This window comes from Nycticebus coucang, chromosome 5 (genome assembly GCF_027406575.1).
Source record: "Nycticebus coucang isolate mNycCou1 chromosome 5, mNycCou1.pri, whole genome shotgun sequence".
NCBI lineage: Eukaryota > Metazoa > Chordata > Mammalia > Primates > Lorisidae > Nycticebus > Nycticebus coucang.
The window spans coordinates 11,237,655-11,258,062 of record NC_069784.1 but is presented as its reverse complement, the minus strand read 5'-3'; the positions used below and the strand labels follow the sequence as shown (position 1 = coordinate 11,258,062).

Genomic DNA, 20,408 nt, shown 5'->3' with positions numbered 1-20,408 from the left:
GTACTATGTTTATCATTTTACAGCATATTTCACTGTAGGATGTAAAATTTTTAATTAAAAGTATAAATTATATGGGCTTAAAATTCAGCACCTTTGTTTTAGCTTCAATATGTGACTACCAAGAATCTATGGCTTTATTCTGTATAATTTATTACTTTATCTATGATGATCGTATATTTTTAAAATGGTAAAATAAAACCCAAACAAAAGTAATAAGCTGTGGTAAAATTTTAAGGAGTTCAATAACATATTCTTCTACATCTTAGATTTTCAGGTTAACTTAAATGCAAAAGTGAAGCTTTGGAAAGAAAATGGATTACTCTTTTATGCTGCAGATTACTATAAACTTTGAGTTGTTACATCAATTTAGTTTAATACTAAACAACGCATGTTTGAATGTCTTTTAGAAATTGTGTTTTTATTAAATTAACACTAAATGTCACATTGTCAATGATGGAAATTACTGTGATGACTTTATTGATTCATCAGGCTATTTAGAAAGCAATCTGGGACTTTGGCCCATGAATAGCATTTTCAATGCTCTCTCGAAATGAATGAAATGGATTGAACTAATTAGAGTTAAAAAATATATGCAGCCAAGTTTGCTCTGCCATTTCCTAAGTGTTAGGATTTGTCTTGCTTTCTTGGGACATTTAAAATAAAAGCACCAGCCATATGTAATACTGTTGTCAAAAAGGCAGCAACTATATGAGCACTAAATAAAAAATTAATTTGCAAATATTTCCAGATATAGACGAGTGCAGTGAATCTGCTGTCTGTGGTGATCATGCGGTTTGTGAAAATGTGAACGGTGGGTACAACTGTTCTTGCAAGGAAGGTTATCACACATCCACGGGAAGACCCCAGTTCACAGCTAAGGATGGCACTTATTGCCAAGGTAAATTATATTATTAAATTTTATTTGTGGTGTATGATAGCAAAACTATGTAAATATGAATTACACAGTTGGGAAGTAGCACAGAGATACTCCTTCCAAGAAATGTACCATCATTCCTTTTCTTCCATGAAATTAACAGAAGAAAGAATATTGTTTTACTTCATGGAAGATACAGATAATATATTTGATGTCATCAACATATCCTAGTCCTTAAAATTAAATAATGTGTATTCTAAAACTGAAGCTGAAACTCAAGTGTTACAGAATGTCCTTTTAAAGTTTAAATATTAAGTGTGCAAAATCAATGGAGATAATATCATTTTAAGAAAAAAAGTATTTTTTAAAAATGCACTGTATAATCTTTTTCCCTTTTCTGCAGAAGATATGAATTCAAACTGCCATTTAGATAATGCCTGTATTGCTGCAAATATTAATAAAACTTTATCAAAAGTAAGTAGACTGGTTGACAATTTATTTTATTTTGACATTTTTGGTTTCAGTTAAAATACTTCCAAAATCCCATGTTAAGAAGAGCAACAAGGAGGTGAACTATGGGGAGAGTTGAAGCTACTTACACATACAGAGGTCTAGGTATCATGTTAGAGTCACAGGGAGAAGTAATTTGAAAATCCCAAAAGTATCTGAGAAGTCTTTTGCATAATTAATTGGCTACTTTTTCATTATTTGGAATACTGGTTAATTCTTCTTAATATGTAAGAAAATTGATGATAAAAATAGTAAAAATCTACTTTGACTCTAGACCCATTCCCACATTTCAAGGAGACATAGCTGAACGCAACTAGATTTGGTACAAAGTGAATATTTCAAAGAGCAAATATTTCAAAGAGCAAAGGAGTACGTTCACAAAATTACTGTCATATGTTTGAAATTGTGACTCTCAATCATAAGCGATTGGCTACCAGCTAAAGAAAATTTTCATTTAATCACATTGTAAGGAATGTTCTTTGGTTGATTAAAATCTAATTTAAAGTATTACATTATAAGCTTAGGATGTCAATATTTATAAATGATAAGGAGTTTAAATATAAAGGTAAGTTCACCGGATAGAATATAATTTTATATCAAAGAATATGAAGTTATTTTTAAAAGCTATTTTTAAAAATTATCAATTCAAATATGCTTGGTTTCTTTCTGAAGTAATTTGTATGCTTTTGTTTGCTTATCTCCTGTAAATAAATTCAGGCTTCGGTACCATATGATTTTATTTATATATAGAACAAGAAAGGAAAACTCAGAATAAATTTAATATATAAGTTTTATTCTTAAAAAGCTCCAGTAGAATTCTAAATTAGTTTCCTTTTTTTGTGGACTCATTTTTGTTCAGATTAGGCCCATAAAAGAACCTGTGGCTTTGCTACAAGAAGTCTATAGAAATTCTGCGACAGATCTTTCACCGATGGATATCATTACATACATAGAAATATTAGCTGAATTGTCCCCATTGCTAGGTGACATGAATAACACTGTCTCAACCAAAGACACCCCTTCTAATACAACTCTTACCGTAAGTATGTTGAGCTTTAACTCACTTGAGCTTGAAATATTTTTCTTTCATCTGTGTTAAGTGTAGAATTCTAACATTTTTAAAAATATAACTTTTATTTTCAATAGGAATTTGTAAAAACCATGAATAATTTCATTCAAAAGGATACATTGATGATTTGGGACAAGTTACCTACACCTCGCAGGCGAACTCATCTTACAAAACTCATGCACACCGCTGAGCAGGCTATCTTGAGGATAACTCAGAACTTCCAAAAGACCACACAGTTTGATGCTAATTCAAGTGATGTAGGTAAGAAGGGAAGATCAATTTCCAAGCCATAGTGTGTTTTCAAACAAGCCATTCCAAAGGTGTGGAGTATTTATAATACTGTTGACTAAATTGATAGTAGCTTTATCAACGTAGAAATGATGGTGGCACAGATTACAAGAGCAGTATGAACGGAGTGCTAGTAAAAAGAATGAACATGCAGTTACAACCTAAGAATAGGGAGAAGGGGGAAAGGGAGGGGAGGGAGGGGGGAGGTAGGTGGAGGGAGGGGGATTAATGGGATTACACCTGCGGTGCATCTTACAAGGGTATATGTGAATTCTAGTAAATGTGGAATGTAAAGGTCTTAGCAAAATAACTAAGAAAATGCCACGAAAGCTATGTTAACTAGTGTGATGAAAATGTGTCAAACGGTCTATGAACCAAGTGTATGGTGCCCCATGATCATACTAATGTACACAGCTATGATTTAATAAAAAATAAATAAATAAATAAAAGAAAAGCAAAAAGAAAATAAAGAATGAACATGTATGTGTGACCTCTCCTACTCCTGAACTGTTCTGCATTTAAATGCTTAGCATGCATTAGTCCCTTGTTATTTGAGTTAGCATTCTCATGACCTGGTAGGGCCTAACCAATGATAGTTATATCGGATCTTTTGGATGTAGCATATTTGAATTTTTCTTTAGGCATTTTTTGAAGCAGTCGACACAGTAAATTACAGTGTTTCCTGATTCCATGCAGTTTCATATTTAAATGTGCAGGATTTTGTACCCACCTATGAATCCCAGTAAGGTTATTCTGAGGAAACAGGACACTCTTGATGTAATTATTGTATACATCTTGATTACATTTTCTGAGTGACGTCCTGCTATGCAATGATAGATATACAAAAGTCTCCTCGGGATTCACCATTTACGTGAAATCAAGCATTGCAATTAATAAATAGGTGCCTATGTTTTTATAATATTTTTCCATGAAAAAGTTGAAATTATTTCAGGTAAGGGAATTATCACTCAAGAATTTAGTTCAATCATTCTTTTCATAGAAAGTTATGTTATAGATATTGTATTCTAAGACATGAGAGTTGTTTGACTTTGGTAAAATATGATTTATACTATCAATACATACATGTGGTATCTTTTACTGATTCAATAAAGATTAAATTAAACCATGAGCACTAGAGTGCAATAAAAAAACTTGAGTCCGATTTTTAAGATATAAATTATACTGTCCAAACATGTTTGTAATATGTTCCTTCTCCTTGCCATAAATAAGAATGTGAAATATAAGAATGATGGATTAAATTATCTCCAAGTAAGTAATTATATTGATATGTATAATTATTAAACTAATTTCAAATTCTTTTATTTTCATGGTTTTGTTTCAGCTCTCAAAGTTTTCTTCCTTGACCCAAACCACATCACACATATCCATCCTCATATGAAAGTCAATGGAGATTATATAAATATATTTCCAAAGAGAAGAGCTTCATATGACTCAGATGGTAGGACTTCAACAATCTTATATATGAGTACAATATTCTATTGAATTTGCGATAAATACTTGTCGTGTATTTGATTATATCAGATGTGTATATAATGTGTGGTTTCCTGTAGAAAATTACTTGATATTTTTACAGCTTTCAGCACATACATATTTGTACTTGAGATATTCACCTTGATACAACTAACTTGGGAGAATTTTAGCTGATAATATCTGAGTCCTGGCCTTACCGCCAGCCTCTGTAACTGCCTGGTATTTTTGACATTCCAAAGATAATAGACAAAAGAACTCTGATTTTACTACTCCTCATGAAGCAGTCAAAGTGCTATAATTTGCATAGATTTTTTTAATCTTCTTCAATAATAAATCATATTCTTTATCTTGAGGTTAAATCTGTGATTGTTTGAGGAAGTAAAATAGAAATTTTTTTTAAGTTAAGTTATTGTTTAGGCTCAGACCTCTCTTTCCATTTGTCATTTCTTTGTTACTCTTCAACTAAACTAAAGGCAACCTTAAAAAAACATATATTGGATCAGAGAATGCTAGAACTTGCAGGCAATTTAATGATTTTATAACTGAATATCCTTCTGTGGATGATGGAACTAATGCATGAAGTTAATAGATTTGTCTCCATAGTCATCTGCAGACAGCACAGAACCAGTTCTAGAAGGGAAGGAGCTAACAAAGGAATCAGTCCTTCCTAAAAATAAGTAACCTTTTCCTTATCAATTAAGTAGAGTCAAGCAAGTAGCTATTATTTTAACCATGTATTTCCTCTCTTATGAGATGCACATAGAAAAATCACTGCTGAGAGAAATTTTGTTATTTTTGTCCTCATATAGGTAAAATATATTACCTAGAGAAAATGTGAATTATAATATTTTCTCAAAGAATATGTGCATGGCCATAAAAACAAATGAAAAATATATAACAACACACATATAGTTTCATGTGGACACTTTCATGAAAGATGTGTTTTTCCTTGTTAAAAAATACACTGCACTTATTCTCAGAATAGTATCTTCTTTTTCTATTATTTGTTCTGCACCAATGTTGGATTTTTTTCTCTAATCCATCAGTATTATCCTCTCCATTCTTTCTTGTCTTCTACACAAAAGTAAGAAATAGGTGTTCATAAAAAAAAAGCAAAAATAACTAAGCCATACTAGCATCAAACCCTGGGCTCTTATCCTGTCACACCATATTCTAATTAACCAGGCATACATTTAGGATTTAGGAGCAAAGCTAACAAATGTATTAAAAGTTGAAATTTCAAAGACAATTTGAGTAGTGTTCGGAAGTTAGGAAACAGACATTGAAAATACTTATTATAGTGACAGGTGATGAAACTGTCATGGAATTATAATATCTCAGAGAGATCTCATTTGATTGTACAGTAGCTCTGCTGTGTTTAATGCTCCTGGATATAAGCTGACATTTGAAAGGGACAATAATATCAGCTCTCGACAAAGCAGAGTGAAAAAATACGTTTTCCTCAAGGTTGGATCTAAAAATAAGGGTAAATCTAACAAACTGACCAAACTTTCTCAATAACATCCCCATGTGGCTATCCATTTATTGGCAAAATTCATTAGCAAAACACGAGGATTATCTAAAACATGCCCAATGCAATTAGTCGGAAATAAAGGCAATCCATGGAGTACAGGTGGATTTTTAATCTTTTTTTTAATAGACTGAATTTTAGAAGAATTAAGAGGAAGGGGTTGAGAATGAGCAGAATAAGATTCAAGGCTCTCAAGTAGGGTTTTATAATAAAAAAGATAATAGATTTTTGTTGAGAGATTCCACATATTTATTTTTAACTTATGATACTGGAGTAATTATTTGTATGACCAAAAAAAAAAAAAAGTGTAGGAAGCCGTATTGAGACGGTGTTTTAAATTGTGTTCAAGTGAAAGTAGCAATAGGGCAGTTACAGGACAATGATTTTCTCGGAGTCCATTGTGATTCTCTAAGGAATTCATTACAGACTTGATGTGGGAAAAATTAATTTTGGGATTTAACATAAGGAAAAATCTTAACTCCTGCCGTCCTGTCGTTTTCCATTAATTTGGAGTGAAAGTCGTGATTGGATCACAGTAATAAAAAGTTCTATTAACTTTATTTAAAAGTAACCCAAGCACAAAACAAAATAATAGAAATAAGAAAAAAGAGCTATTGAATGGGAATCCTTTAACAAATATACATCCGTATTATTTCTGAAGTAAAGTCTTCAGAACTTTCACAGTTATTTGCACTATGTAATGGCTCAAATATGTGTTCTACTCATTGAATCAAAGGCTATATCTTGTTCTTAGTAAAGATATGGTAAAGGTAACAGATATTAGAAAGATTTTAGGGAAAAAAGACTAGCATAAACATTGTAAAGAAGAAAAATAGGGAAGGGTGGACAAAAATTTAATGGAAAATGACTTATTCTTTTCAAATAATTCATTTGTTAGCACCTTTCATTACAGAATGTACAGATCAGGGAAGAGAATTCAAACCTAGATCAGGCCTAGAATCAGAGAGAAATCATGGGAATTGGAAGAGGTTTAAAATGATGAGAATGGAGAACACTGAGGCTGTGTTCATGAAGGAGGGAGAGGCACCCTGGGCAGCACCTCTTACTCAAAGTCAGCCTTGGTCTTAAATACTTTCCTTTAGAAAGCATAACAGCAGGTAATGGATTGTTTTAAGTCCCTCTTACACTTTTTATTTTTCATTTGGTTTTGGACCATCTGCTGCCCCAACACCTGAGATGTCTCTGTCTCATGAACAGGTTCATCAGCAGGACCAGGTCTTGTCTCCCTGGAAGGCAACCAAGTCCTGCCTCAGGCCCTGCTCTGATTATAGCAAAGGCTGGGGTTGTTGTTAACTTTTGGAGTCATAATTTCACTATCCCAGCCAGGTCGTCCTAACATCCATTTCTTTTTCTAATGTAAGTTTTCTAAGCTAACAGTTAAGAAAAATGCTCTACCTAATGTGTCTGGGGTTAGCAAGGCTCTTAGCAATATCTTGAGGTACTTTTTTAGATTAAGACAGAGAACATGAATGGGATACACTTTGGCATCTTATAGCGAAAATAATCATATCCAAAGAATCCTATTTATTAGTGTGACTAGGTTTCCAGTTTGGTTATTACAGTCCTTTGTTTTTGATGATGTTACCAACAGTAGTGTTTATGACTTTGTAGTGTTGAGTTATGTATGTGCTGACGTACTGCATTTGGGAGTTTCATGGGCACAGAGAAATGGCTGGCTCTCAAGGGAATATATTTCCTAGCCCGACACTGCATAACTATATGCTATCAATATTAAGTTGGAGCCAATTCAGCGGGCATAAGTTTGAACTCAGTGACATGTCACAACTCATTCAATCTCAGCCTGTGATAATTTTCTCCCACTATCAGTTCAATTTATATATTTGCACAAGGAAGTAATAACTTAAAATTTTATCTTTCAAGTGGATATACTTCACGCCCTGCTTCTTGGGATTTGGATTTAAATTGATCAAGGACTATTTTTCATCTAAATATAGTGTGTGCTAAGGGGATACTACAGTTCATGATTATTTTTGGATCCACCTAGGTCAGAGAATATAAATCTGAATATGGTGTAGTTATGGGCTGACTGTGGCCCACATTTTAGTATCTGTATAATTCCTTTAAAATTTTTGTCTATTTTCATGTTTATGTTAAAAGTTAAAATAAATTATTCTATAAGAAGTTCACTGAGTATACTTATTTGATTGATAGGCAATGTTGCAGTGGCATTTTTATATTATAAGAGCATTGGTCCCTTGCTTTCATCATCTGACAACTTCTTTTTGGAACCTAAAAATTATGATAATTCTGAAGAGGAAGAAAAAATCATCTCTTCAGTAATTTCAGTCTCCATCAGCTCAAACCCATCCACATTGTATGAACTTGAAAAAATAACATTTACATTAAGTCACCTTAAGGTAAGTTGTTTTTCTGATAGTTGTTGGCTATGATCATAATATATTCATCTAAATAAATGAGCTTTTTTAAATTGTGTTGCTTAAATTATATGTGAGTTCTCAGGTTTAAAAATACAGAACCAAATATAAAATAAAATAGTTTTAACTAATTTTTCTATAAAATATTTTTGTACTTTTAGTGCTCTTTGACCTTACCAATCAACACCAAAGAAATTACATACTTGATTATCTGAAATTAGGCTATATTTTAGTTTCATTTTTAAACATATTGTGCAATTTGTAAGTTTTCATATCTTCAAGGAATGAGTTATAACAAGTATCATGATCAAAAAATAAATGTCAGCAGCGCCCGTGGCTCAGTGGGTAGGGCACAGGTTCCATCCTGGCCCGGGCCAGCTAAAGCAACAATGACAATTTCAACAACAAAAAATAACTGGGCATTGTGGTGGATGCCTGTAGTCCCAGCTACTTGGGAAGCTGAGGCAAGAGAATCACTTAAGCCCAGGAGTTGGAGGTTGCTATGAGTTGTGCCGCCGAGGCACTCTACCGAGAGCGACAACTTGAAACTCCGTCTCAAAAAATAAATAAATAAATTTCATTTGTGTAATATGAAGGGTGTTTGGTTAATATTCATCATTTAAAACAATACTTGAAGGGGTTTGGGTATTGATTAAAAAAATTATAGAGAAGTTTACAATATTTCATATAGAAATTAGTGGACACCATTTTACTCTTTTTAGTCTAAATCATGATTTAAATATTCTAAACCATTTTTCAAACTCATATATAATTAAAACTACTAAATAGAAAAGCATGATTAGAACTATATAGTTACTTTAATTAAAATTCAGTGAGGAAATTCAGAACCATTGATGGTTGGCTGTCTTCTTTTACAGTTGATGGTTTCGTGGACTTTCAGCCTATTTAAGTTCTAGTACTTGGTTAAAGTGTCTCTGAAGCTCCATTTGGAAAGTCTTCTATCTGACCAATTGCATTTGCATATTTATAAGGGAGGAGCAGCTTTCTAAACCAAAAGAACATATATGTTATATGCTTACACACAGTACAAATGTATCACTGCTAAATAAAGACATGTAAGAGAGAAACTAAATGCAGAGAAAATTAAGTAAAAAAGCTCAAACAAACAAGGGTAAGCATTACATTAAGGGAAAAAGAAAATGTGAAATGTGTTAAGTGTGGAAACTAAGCTTGGATTTATTTTTCAGAAGCTAGATCCCAAAGATCTTTTTAAGAATTCAAATGTAATGTTGTTCTTTTACACGATCTGGTGGCTTTTCTGTGTTGTTTAAAAAAATAATAATAATATATATATGAGGTACAAATGTTTTTTGTTATATGGCTAGCTTTCATAATGCTTGAGTCAGGGCTATTAGTGTGCCCATCACCCAAATAGTGTTCATTGTACCTGTTAAGTAGGTTTATGCCACCCCACCCCCACGTCCCCCTTGCTTGGATCCAATGACTTTTACTTCTTCCTGTGTTCAAGTGTGCCCATCAGTTGGTTAACAGCTTATTAGAGAAAACACGTGGTGTGTGTTTTTCCATTCCTGAGATCCTTCGCTTAGGGTAATGCTAAGTGATTGTATGATGCAATATTGAAGGTGCAACAAAAGACCTCCTCGGACCACCCCCCATACCACCTTCTTTCTTCTTTTCCTGGTTTACTTATTTAGAAATGTTTCATTTCCAACAAGAAAATGCGATCAACAATGCAAGTATTTTTTTCTATTTTTTTAAGGGCTACATTTTTAGTACCTGGATTGATGACAAATACTGCGTATCTAGTAAATGCTCAATAACATTCATTGAACAAAAATAAACGTGAGAAGCATGTGTCAGAAAGTATTCTAAATGACATATGCATGATCTCATTTAATAAATATTATCACAACAATTTGTAACACAAGATTGATAAAATACAGCATTTTTGCGATATAAATTTGCCTTCTTCACAAAAGAGGAGCCTAGATTTATTAGAATTTACGTTTCACTTTTAGGCATCATTTTACTCTTTCAAAGGTGCTTTAACTATGACAAAAGCAATCCTGTATGCATAACTCTTTGTCTTTCATTCATCAGTAAAATCTCTCTTTCGCAGACCACAGGTAGGTACAGGAGTCTATGTGCCTTTTGGAAATACTCGCCTGATACCATGAATGGCAGCTGGTCTTCAGAGGGCTGTGAACTGACATACTCCAATGAGACCCACACCTCTTGCCGTTGTAATCACCTGACACATTTTGCAATTTTGATGTCGTCTGGTCATTCCATTGTAAGGCAGCTTTCCACATCGTATTTACCAATCTATCTGTCTGTGTTCTATTTTCTTGTTTTTTCAGTATCATTCAATAAAATAATTTTATATGTTTTGCTTTGATATAAATACACATTTAATATAACTGATAAAACCCCAATTTTATCTTACTTTTAATCTTTATTTTCCTACCTGCCATCTAAGACTTCTAATCTGTGTGGCTTGGAGGTTATTTCAAGTCTAAGATTTATGTGGTCTGTGATACCTAATAGATTGCATATTAAATTAGTTTTAATGCTGCTTTCAAAAACTATTTACCCATTTTAATGTATCGTGGCATTTAGGCCCTCTAAATTTAGGCCTTTGTGTTGAAAGTTTATTTTTACCATTGACAAAGTACCTGAAAATCTTTGATATTTGGTCAACAAGTAGTAACACATTTATAACTAATGTTATGTTTTTAGCAATATAGAATCCCACAGAAATTTTGAAAATGATAAATCTCTTTAAGGTAAATAGATTCCTAAAATGCATTTTACTTCAGTAATATCTGACATTGTCACTTCTCGGCCTTTTTGCTAAGATCAAGTGTAGTAATATCTTACATTATTATTAAACGTTATTGCATTATTAAATCATTTCTTATTTTCTGTCCCTGTGTCATAATCTTCATTAGATTATTGCTCTATTTCCATATATTTAGAATCCACCATTAAGTATATAAAGTAGTCAAATAAATCTGCCTAAACATATTATCAATAAAAAAGGTGATTTATTTTTCTAGGTGTTGAGCAAAAAGCTTTTATCTATATATAAAAATAAATATTCGTGTAGTTAGAGTAAAACCAACATTCCCCATGTGAAAGTCTCTGAACTATACCATTCTGATAGTCCATATATTCAGAATTGCGGACACCTTTGTCTAATGAGTTCTAGATGAATCACTGCATAGAAATAAGACTTGGTCTTAGCACTGATAAATCTGTTTTAATTAACCATTTTCACATTACAATAATGAATTGCCTTTCTAATAAAATGAAATTAATGCTGATAACATTGTTAAACCATATACTAATAGATACTATGCCTAGAAAAAAAAATCACCAATTACTGAGCTGTAAAAGTGCTACATGATTTATATCAGATTTCCCTGAATATTGAGGAGTTTCAAAAGTACAAAATGTTTCTCATGTAAATGCACAGTTATAGTTTTACATTTTATGAACATTTTGATTAATGTTTCAGTGAAAAAGGAAGTTCATTATATGTTGTAGTTACCGAGTCATTCTCTTAACAGCTTTATTATTATTTTCCCTAAGGGCATTAAAGATTATAATATTCTTACAAGGATCACTCAGCTCGGAATAATCATTTCACTGATTTGTCTTGCCATCTGCATTTTTACCTTCTGGTTCTTCAGTGAAATTCAAAGCACTAGGACGACAATTCACAAAAATCTCTGTTGTAGCCTCTTTCTTGCTGAACTTGTTTTTCTTGTTGGGATCAATACAAATACCAATAAGGTACGTAGGTTCTCATCTCTATTTTATTTTGTATGTATCTGTACTTTTCTAAATATATATGTCATAGAGGCATGAATTATAATTAAGAGTTTAATGGAGCAAATGTACTGTATAATTGTTCTAAAGCTTTCCTTCCTAAGTTTCATAATGGTAGCAAACTACTTATTGAGTCTATTAAACAAAGACCGAGAAGAGAGAGTGAGCTGGGAATAAAGTCTATCTCAGGATAGCGACTGAACATAAGTGTAAAGCAGGGTTTGTAGATTGAAAGATAATTTGGTTCTACTTAGTATCTGCACTTTTCCACCTACCCATTGCCCAAGTTCATTATCTTGAATCTCACCAAATAGTTGCGTATTGGGTTGTTCTGAGCCCTCCTGGAAGCAGGTACTAAAATGGAATTAAACATGCACTATATTCTGTAGAGGAAATGCCTGTGAAAGGAAGTGGAGAGAGCCCAGGAGAGTCATCAGACCAAGATGCAGGCCTGACCCCAGGTGAAGGATAGAGGGGAAAAAGGAAGGGTAGATGGAAACATTTTCCACAGCACTATGGCTCTAAGGAAAGTTCAGCAAAGGTATTAAGGAGTCCTGGGGGGGCAGTCTTAGGCCCAAAGTCACCTGTCAGAGGAATCCTTTGTCTCTTAGGAGCCAGGGTGTGTTAGTGACCCTGACGTGCTCAGTCACAGGCTGGGGGCAGTGTGGACCCAGTAAGAGATTTCACAGCCCTACAGCTGGAGCTTCCCGGCAATTGCACTCCTTGCAGTCAGAGATTGAGGAAGGGTATTCTCAGGACCACAGAACAAGGCTCTGCCTCCATATTTCCATTCTTCAGGAATTTTTCAAAGACTGACACTAACAATCAGTCATCAAGGTTTTATGGTGAAGCAGGTGCTGCAAAGCATCTATTTTAAATAATACGCACTTGGATACAGACTCCTCTGTTCCTGTGTTTCGCACTTGCCTCCCCTGTCCCCTGATGCCTAGTTCCTCCTTCCCAGGCCGCCCAGCGTCGTCTTCCCTCCAAAACGATTCTTCATTGTGCTGATTTGCAACTCTCTCGCTCAGCGAGTCCATTCTTCCCATTTTCAAGACTCATCTGAAATCTCACTTCCCAGATTTTAATTGCCAGTAATCACACTGTTTTCCCAACCTTATATAGAACTCTCCAACGTACTTCAGAAGTTAATCTTATTAGCCTTGAATTATTTGTTTTAATGAGTGGGATAGGCATGTAAGTGTGTATTATGTGATCCCAGTGGTGACACGGGTTGTTAGCTCTATCCTACAGGGGCATGTAACTACTCTTTTTTCTGTTATTTCTTACAATCTTAACTTCAATTCTAGATGTGAAGTAAATACTGATAAATAATGTTTAACTGAAAGCTATCTCATATTTCCTTGATAATATTACAAGTGATTCTATAATGGATATTTCAGTAAAATATATCATTTGTCTGGTGAATTTTATATTGTCACCTAATCAAGACATTTATTTTTGTTTGGTTGAGCACACTATAATCAGTAATTTTCATTCATTGAGCATGAATTAAATAAAGGAAGGCACCTCGAAAACAGAAATCAACTCAAAACATTCTCACCAATATACCGGGGTTTACATGTGAATAATCCATGATTTGTCACATGGCATAAGTGTGTAAAAAGAATAAATCTCAGAACAAGGACAGTAACTTCATTCTATCGCAGGATTGGTTAATGCTTCACGTTGATGGCACACAGTTCATTTAACTCAGCTAGAATTAGCACCTCCTCAAAAACTAACATGCCAGAGATATTTCAGTGTGACCAACTATTACAAAAAAAGTTTGATAATTTTTGGAGAAAGTTGAGATTTGATGTTACAATAATTTTAAAGTGGACATTGCCAGTGGTTTCTTTGCTTTGCTTTTTAGCTCTTCTGCTCAATCATTGCTGGGCTGCTACACTACTTCTTTTTAGCTGCCTTTGCGTGGATGTGCATTGAAGGCATACACCTCTATCTCATCGTGGTGGGAGTCATCTACAACAAGGGATTTTTGCATAAGAATTTTTATATCTTTGGCTATCTCAGCCCAGCTGTGGTGGTTGGATTTTCAGCAGCATTAGGATACAGATATTATGGCACCACCAAAGTGTAAGTTAAGACGATTTCATGAGCATTTGGAATGCAATTCTGAATATGGTTTGCATGCCTTTGAGATTTTACTTTGTTAAAGGTACCTATGAACATATTCTTTGATTTTATCTATTATTTACTTTTCAGATGTTGGCTTAGCACCGAAAACAACTTTATTTGGAGTTTTATTGGACCAGCATGTCTAATCATTCTTGTACGTATGTATGAAATTGTTATTAGAATTTAAAAAGGTGGTGGCTAAAGGATGCTTAAAATTCCCAGGGGTTAATCTAAACAACAAATAATTTTGACAACTTTACAGTATATCATTTATTCTCATTATATATATACATATATATATATAGTGATGGAGAAAAAGATATATGTGTCTTGTAAATTCAAAGGTATTACAACTCATTTACCCCTTCCATAAGAGGATAGATTTCTGCATAGCACAGAGGAAAAAGCATTTTTCACTTATCAGGAATATCTCAACCTACTTCACTACTGAGAATGTGCCAGCCAACTGATAATCTGGTGTTCAGATGTTTACGTTATTTAATCTTTTATCGATGATCAGTCATCTTTGAAGATTAGACTGTCATCTTTATGGTTTTGTCGTCTTTATGTACCCTGTCATCATACAGTGATTTTAAACTAAATTGCGACGTCAGAGACAAGAACCCACTATTTCTCATGTACAGACAAGTCAGGTCTTGATAGTCCTATTTCAGCAAGGAAGAGGCCTTTTAATTCATATTGGAAGTCATTTCAAACCTACAAATTTGGCAGATATTGCAGGTTCCATTCTAAATAAAGACATTTTTATATGTCTCAAGAACATTTCTACGTGTTGAAAGTTCTCAACAGCCATTCTGAATATAATAGTCTGTCAATGAATCTGGGAGGTCTGACAAAACTCTGGTGTGGAACAAATGTTCCCTAGAGGAGTTGTGACAATATTCTGGGCAACTTTGTTCCATATGTTTGGACCATAAGCTAGCCATCTTCTTCGAATTTCTTTTTCTCTCGCACTCTTTTCTCTTGAGTATTTTTGTGGTTACGAGAGAGCTGCTAAAGGGAGAAATACTTGAAATGCAAAGCAGAGAATTTTCATCAAGCTTTATTTTTTAATGGTCTGGGTGAAATCAAGTGCATTCAGAAACTATATTTCCTAATCATTATAGAAAACTGTTTCTAATTCTCACAGTGAATCCCACAGTGTTTCAAAAAGGAAAAGCCATTGGCTACATCTCAGCTAAAACAATTTGAATTAATTTCTTATAACTATAAAATTTTCACTCCACATAAGAACACAAACTGAATGTTGTCCCATTCACAGTCTCCTGGGTTGCCCTGATGTGACGATTTTGTGCAAAGATGCAGTCTGCATATTCTAATTTTACAGATGTCCTCGGTACAGAGTGAACATTCTCTGATACTGTTCCATACACGTGAGAGTTCTGTGGAGCGAAGATTCTCAAAGTTTAAATGAAAAGTAGCAGACTCACAATTATACAGAGACAGAAAAAAAACAGCAGCATATTTCTCTAAAATATGAAAGGGAAAGTATTCTCTGAAATCCTTTTTTAAAGTTGCTTATGTAAGGCTAATTTGAATTATCTTGTAGTAAGGTACAGAGACTTTACATGGCTTTACCTAAAAATGAGTCCTGCAAACTTTCCTAGAAGTCTAAATGAACACACTGTTTTAGTCTGGAATTAGTAAACCAATTTATCTTCTGTAGTTTTCAGTATGATAAACATTCCCAGATTAACCAGAGTGTTAGGCTACTTAAAAAAAAAAAAAAAATGGGTGAGGCATTTCAGCTTTACTCTAAAATTAAATACTGTTTATTATATAGTATCTTTTAAAATACTAAAAAATTTAATTAATGAATCAAAGTGAATTAATTTACTCTAGTTACTTTTGTTCTGTATAATAAAATGTTAAGTGACACTTTTCCTGTTACCCCAGAACAGTACCTAGTTTAAAGATAAGTGACAGAGATATTAGGCACCAAACATTTAAAAAAGAGCCTCTAGCAGTCTGGGCCTGACTCCTCCCATGAGTCTTACAAAGGGACAGAAGGGGCAGCCATAGCCCAGCAAGAGGACAGCAGAAGGAAACTCACATGGCGCTAGCTCGAGCCAGGAGTCCGTGGCCTTTGGGGAGTGCGATGTCCCCTATGGGAAGCTTTTCTTGTCCCTGTCCATGAGTGTAGAAGGTGGGTCTACCTTATCCCCTGAGGACGAGATCTGGAGTACTCCAAAGTATCCAGAATATGAAACCAAAAATAATTCCATCCTGATCCCAGATCACTAGTGTGAGGGTAGAATTTTCATGTCTATAAGATATATAAGGAAAGCAGAGTGTGCTGAGAAACATTTTTAGGAGAGTTTGACATCTATCCCCTGATTTGGGGCCAAATGTGAACCTTGAGACTAGCACCTACTTTTCTCTGGAATTCCCTGCAGTCTACCTGTGTTTACTGCCATATTCCCGCACAGCAGGGAAGGAAGAGATCCCCCTGTCGTGTGCCTAAGAATAAAGTGCTGGAGGCACACGGGAAGGCTTCAGCTGCACTGCAAGCACAGAAACATCAGAGAAGGGGAAAGAAGCTGTCACACTTCCCAGGTCAGGAAGAGAATGGTTTTCATGGAGACACGGCCATTCTTCTTTGAAGAATTAAAGGGACCAAGATGAAAATGAAATTCAGTGAACACCAAGTGAACAATATTTACCATCTAAGCTGATACCTTCTCAAACCAAACTGCTACCAGGAATAAGAGCTAAGTGATATCATGACACTCTCCCCTCATCAACAGGGGTGGGACCCTCCCAGCCTCCACGGGCAGAATTGGAGCCTTAGTCATGTTGATGCAGTGTCTCAGGACCAGCACTCGGCCCTGACTTATAGACACAAACATATGTAACTACAAGTTTATAGAATGGAAAAACAAGTAAAGACCAAATTTTTCTAAAATTGCAAGTTACTTAAAAACTATGGGAGTGTCTGCAGAAAAAAAAAAATTCCTTTTTATAATACAAAAACTTCCACTTCACCAAATAGAAATACCTCTCTAAACTGACTTCAGATGCTCTAAATCAATCACCACTTGCCATTGTGGGGATAGCAATGACACATCAATTGGAAAATCATCAACTGTGCTTGGAAATGTTCTGGTAGGTGGGGATACCTGGTCATGCAGTTAGATTCCGTATGTTAATTTGGTGCTCTGGACATGATGGGAACACAAAGAAAATATGAGAATCATTCTCTGCCTGCTATGGTATCAAAGGGAAGAAAGCAAGACAAAACAGGTGACAAAATGTATATAGCCGGGCGTTGTGGCGGGCGCCTGTAGTCCCAGCTACTCGGGAGGCTGAGACAAGAGAATCAGGTAAGCCCAAGAGTTAGAGGTTGCTGTGAGCCGTGTGACGCCACGGCACTCTACCGAGGGTGGTACAGTGAGACTCTGTCTCTACAAAAAAAAAAAAAGAAAGAAAATGTATAGTCAGGCTCAGTGCCCATAGCACAGCAGTTACATCACCGGCCACATGCACTGAGGGTGGTGGTTTGTCCCTGGCCCAGGCCAGCTAAACAACAATGACAACTGCAACAATAAAATAGCCAGGCGTTGTGGTAGACGCCTGTAGTCCCAGCTACTCAGGAAGCTGAGGCAAGAGGATCGCTTGAGCTCAGGAGTTTGAGCCCAGCCTGAGCAAGAGCAAGACCCTGTCTCTAAAAAATTGCTGGGCATTGTGGCAGATGTCTGTAGTCCCAGCTACATGGGAGACTGAGGCAAGAGAATCACTTGAGGCCAAGAGTTTCGGGTTGCTGTGAGCCGTGATGAAGTCATGGCACTTTACTGAGAGCAACAGAGTGAGACTCTGTCTCAAAAAAAAAAAAGAAAGAAAGAAAGAGAAGAAAAAAGAAACACGTAGTTCATTCTGAATACTCAAAAAATTTATCACATTTTTATTATCTCATTTTATGGTTAAAGAAATGTAGAATCTGATTCAAAATGTTAAGTGACTGGCCCAGTCCTATTAAGTCTGCAGGTAAACGTTGGATAAGAACTTGAAACTTTTTCTTGTGTTAATCTAAACCCACTTTTCGTGTTACGTTGCCTTTTTTGCAATTGCCTTCTGACCTATCTTCTGCTGCCCTTCTCTCCCATTTCATTTTAATCTATCGAGAATTAAATGAATTCAGAGTCAGACTCAGTTCAGATAATAGGAACTGTTAATAATAACAATAAGAATGTTAATGCTAATCCAAGGTATTTCTGGTGGGAATTCAAAATTCTTCATGTATAAGCACATTTAATCTAATCCTTTAAAGAAGTCAGTAATGTCTGTCTGTCTATGTACGTGTGTGGGTTTTATTTTATTTTGAAGTAGGATAAATTGAGACATAGAATAATGACCCAGCTAGCTCAAGAGCTGGGAAGTCCCCCAGCTGGAACTCATCGTCATGAATCAAAATCCATTGCCTGCCAGGAGCACAGTAGCTCACACCTATAATCCTAGCATTCTGGGAGGCTGAGCCAGGAGCATCGCCTGAGCTCAGAAGTTCAAGATCAGCCTGAACAGGAGTGAGACTCGGTCTCTACTAAAACTAGCAAAACTAGCTGAGGCAAGAGGATCACTTGAGCCCAAGAGTTAGAGGTTGCTGTGAGCTATAACACCACACATTCTACCCGGGGCAACTTATATGAAATTCTGTTGCCTGAAATCTCATCATTAATTAAGAGATAGAGTTCTGAAAACCTTTCCAGGTTTGTAACTAATCTCTTTCTCCAATGTGCCACTGTATAACTTTGATTCTAACCCTATACAATACTTTCAATGTTCTCTTTTGTTGTACACAGTAATTTTCTGTGTGCACTGCCCTATTCTTCTCCCATACAAATAATCACAGAGCTCTGCGTTTCTTGATTTAAATGAGGCAACAAGAAAGACCATGTAAACTTTCTTAACCTCTGAGTGTCCTGTGCCCTGGATTCCTAATATACAAATGAAGGTAATAGCGCCAGCCTTACACGACAAGACTCTGATAAAAACAAGAAATTTTCCAAAAGTCTATTCCTACCACCTAAAAAAGGGAAATGCACAGTAATTTGTAGGACCATCATGGCTTTCCTGTACCTTTTATGTTAAAAATTCAGAGAACAATTTTTTACACCTTGATTTTCACAGCAAGAGATTATATGAGATGCAAGGGAAAGTGTGCATGGTCAGTTTGTGTGTGTGTGTTGTGTGTATGTACAGATCCTGATTTTTTAGTATATATTAGTGTGAATATGTGACAGCATTTATTTATAGCAAGATATGATTAATAATAGGCATGCCTGTTAATATATAAAATTGGTTAAACGTCTCTAGTGAACTGTGCCAGAAAAAAACATTTAACTAAAATAAAACAAAAGAAATATGAAATAGAATATATTAAAGCAAAGAAAAGCAATAGAAACTTAATAAATAGTAGCTATTTCCAGAAAACATACTTAAATAATTAGGGTCAATATTTTATAGGCTTAATTAAGGGCTAAGGTTGTTTTCGTGGCCTTCTCTTAACAAATCTAGGAATACTTCTGCTCCAGAGAAGAAATCTGGAGCAACTTGAAATCACTTTCACTCTTATATGGGATCCCACATTTCATCTACCAAGTAGAAACTTATAGAGTGAGGACTATAACAAGGCTATTTGCTTGTTTTTGTGAATGGGGCCCTGGGGCCTGCCTGGTTTAGGATTACGATATAAAATGCCTCTGAGACAGCATATAAATGAGAAGATCTGAATTAGTTCAGCACTAGTCGCTTTTCCTACCCCTAGGTATGTGGTATCAAACAAACATTCAAGCTTTTAATCTACTCTGGTAAGTGTTAGCTACTAGGTATTTGAACTGCAACATTTTCTGCATTGATCATATATAAAAGTATTCCTGTAGGTGTTAGCTCGTTAATATTAAGGATTTCTTAGAATTCTGAAATATGAACCAGTGACCCCACTGATTGTATCTACGATTCACTGCACTTAAAATGTTAAGTCTGACTGTACTTGAAAAGGCGTTGCCACGCTTTTCAAAGATGGAGCCGTCCAAGAAAGAGGCTTCTAAATCTTTGTAAAGAAAGCTGCAAACGGAAGATAATTTCCATAATTTATTTCCTTCTTCAACATTTATAATCTTTCATGTGGAATTCTTTCAACTAATACCATGCAAGTGATTAGATTCAAGTGCACAAATATAAAGAGTTTGCGAAAATAATTTAACTTTTAAATAGAAATTGAAGTCTCCCATGCACACGTTCAGTATTGAAGAATAG

The 20,408-nt window shown here is 34.9% G+C and overlaps 1 protein-coding gene across 1 annotated transcript in view; it reads left to right on the top strand.

Moving 5' to 3' along the window:
- The window catches only part of ADGRL4 (adhesion G protein-coupled receptor L4), a 98,813-nt gene that overhangs the window by 56,236 nt on the left and 22,169 nt on the right, over window positions 1–20,408 (top strand). The window contains exons 4-13 of the mRNA XM_053592258.1: window positions 749–898; window positions 1,278–1,348; window positions 2,244–2,423; window positions 2,531–2,714; window positions 4,084–4,200; window positions 7,957–8,162; window positions 10,282–10,455; window positions 11,757–11,960; window positions 13,873–14,093; window positions 14,223–14,289. Of these exons, the coding sequence (XP_053448233.1) occupies window positions 749–898; window positions 1,278–1,348; window positions 2,244–2,423; window positions 2,531–2,714; window positions 4,084–4,200; window positions 7,957–8,162; window positions 10,282–10,455; window positions 11,757–11,960; window positions 13,873–14,093; window positions 14,223–14,289 (1,574 nt within the window). The remainder of the gene's footprint in view (window positions 1–748; window positions 899–1,277; window positions 1,349–2,243; window positions 2,424–2,530; window positions 2,715–4,083; window positions 4,201–7,956; window positions 8,163–10,281; window positions 10,456–11,756; window positions 11,961–13,872; window positions 14,094–14,222; window positions 14,290–20,408) is intronic.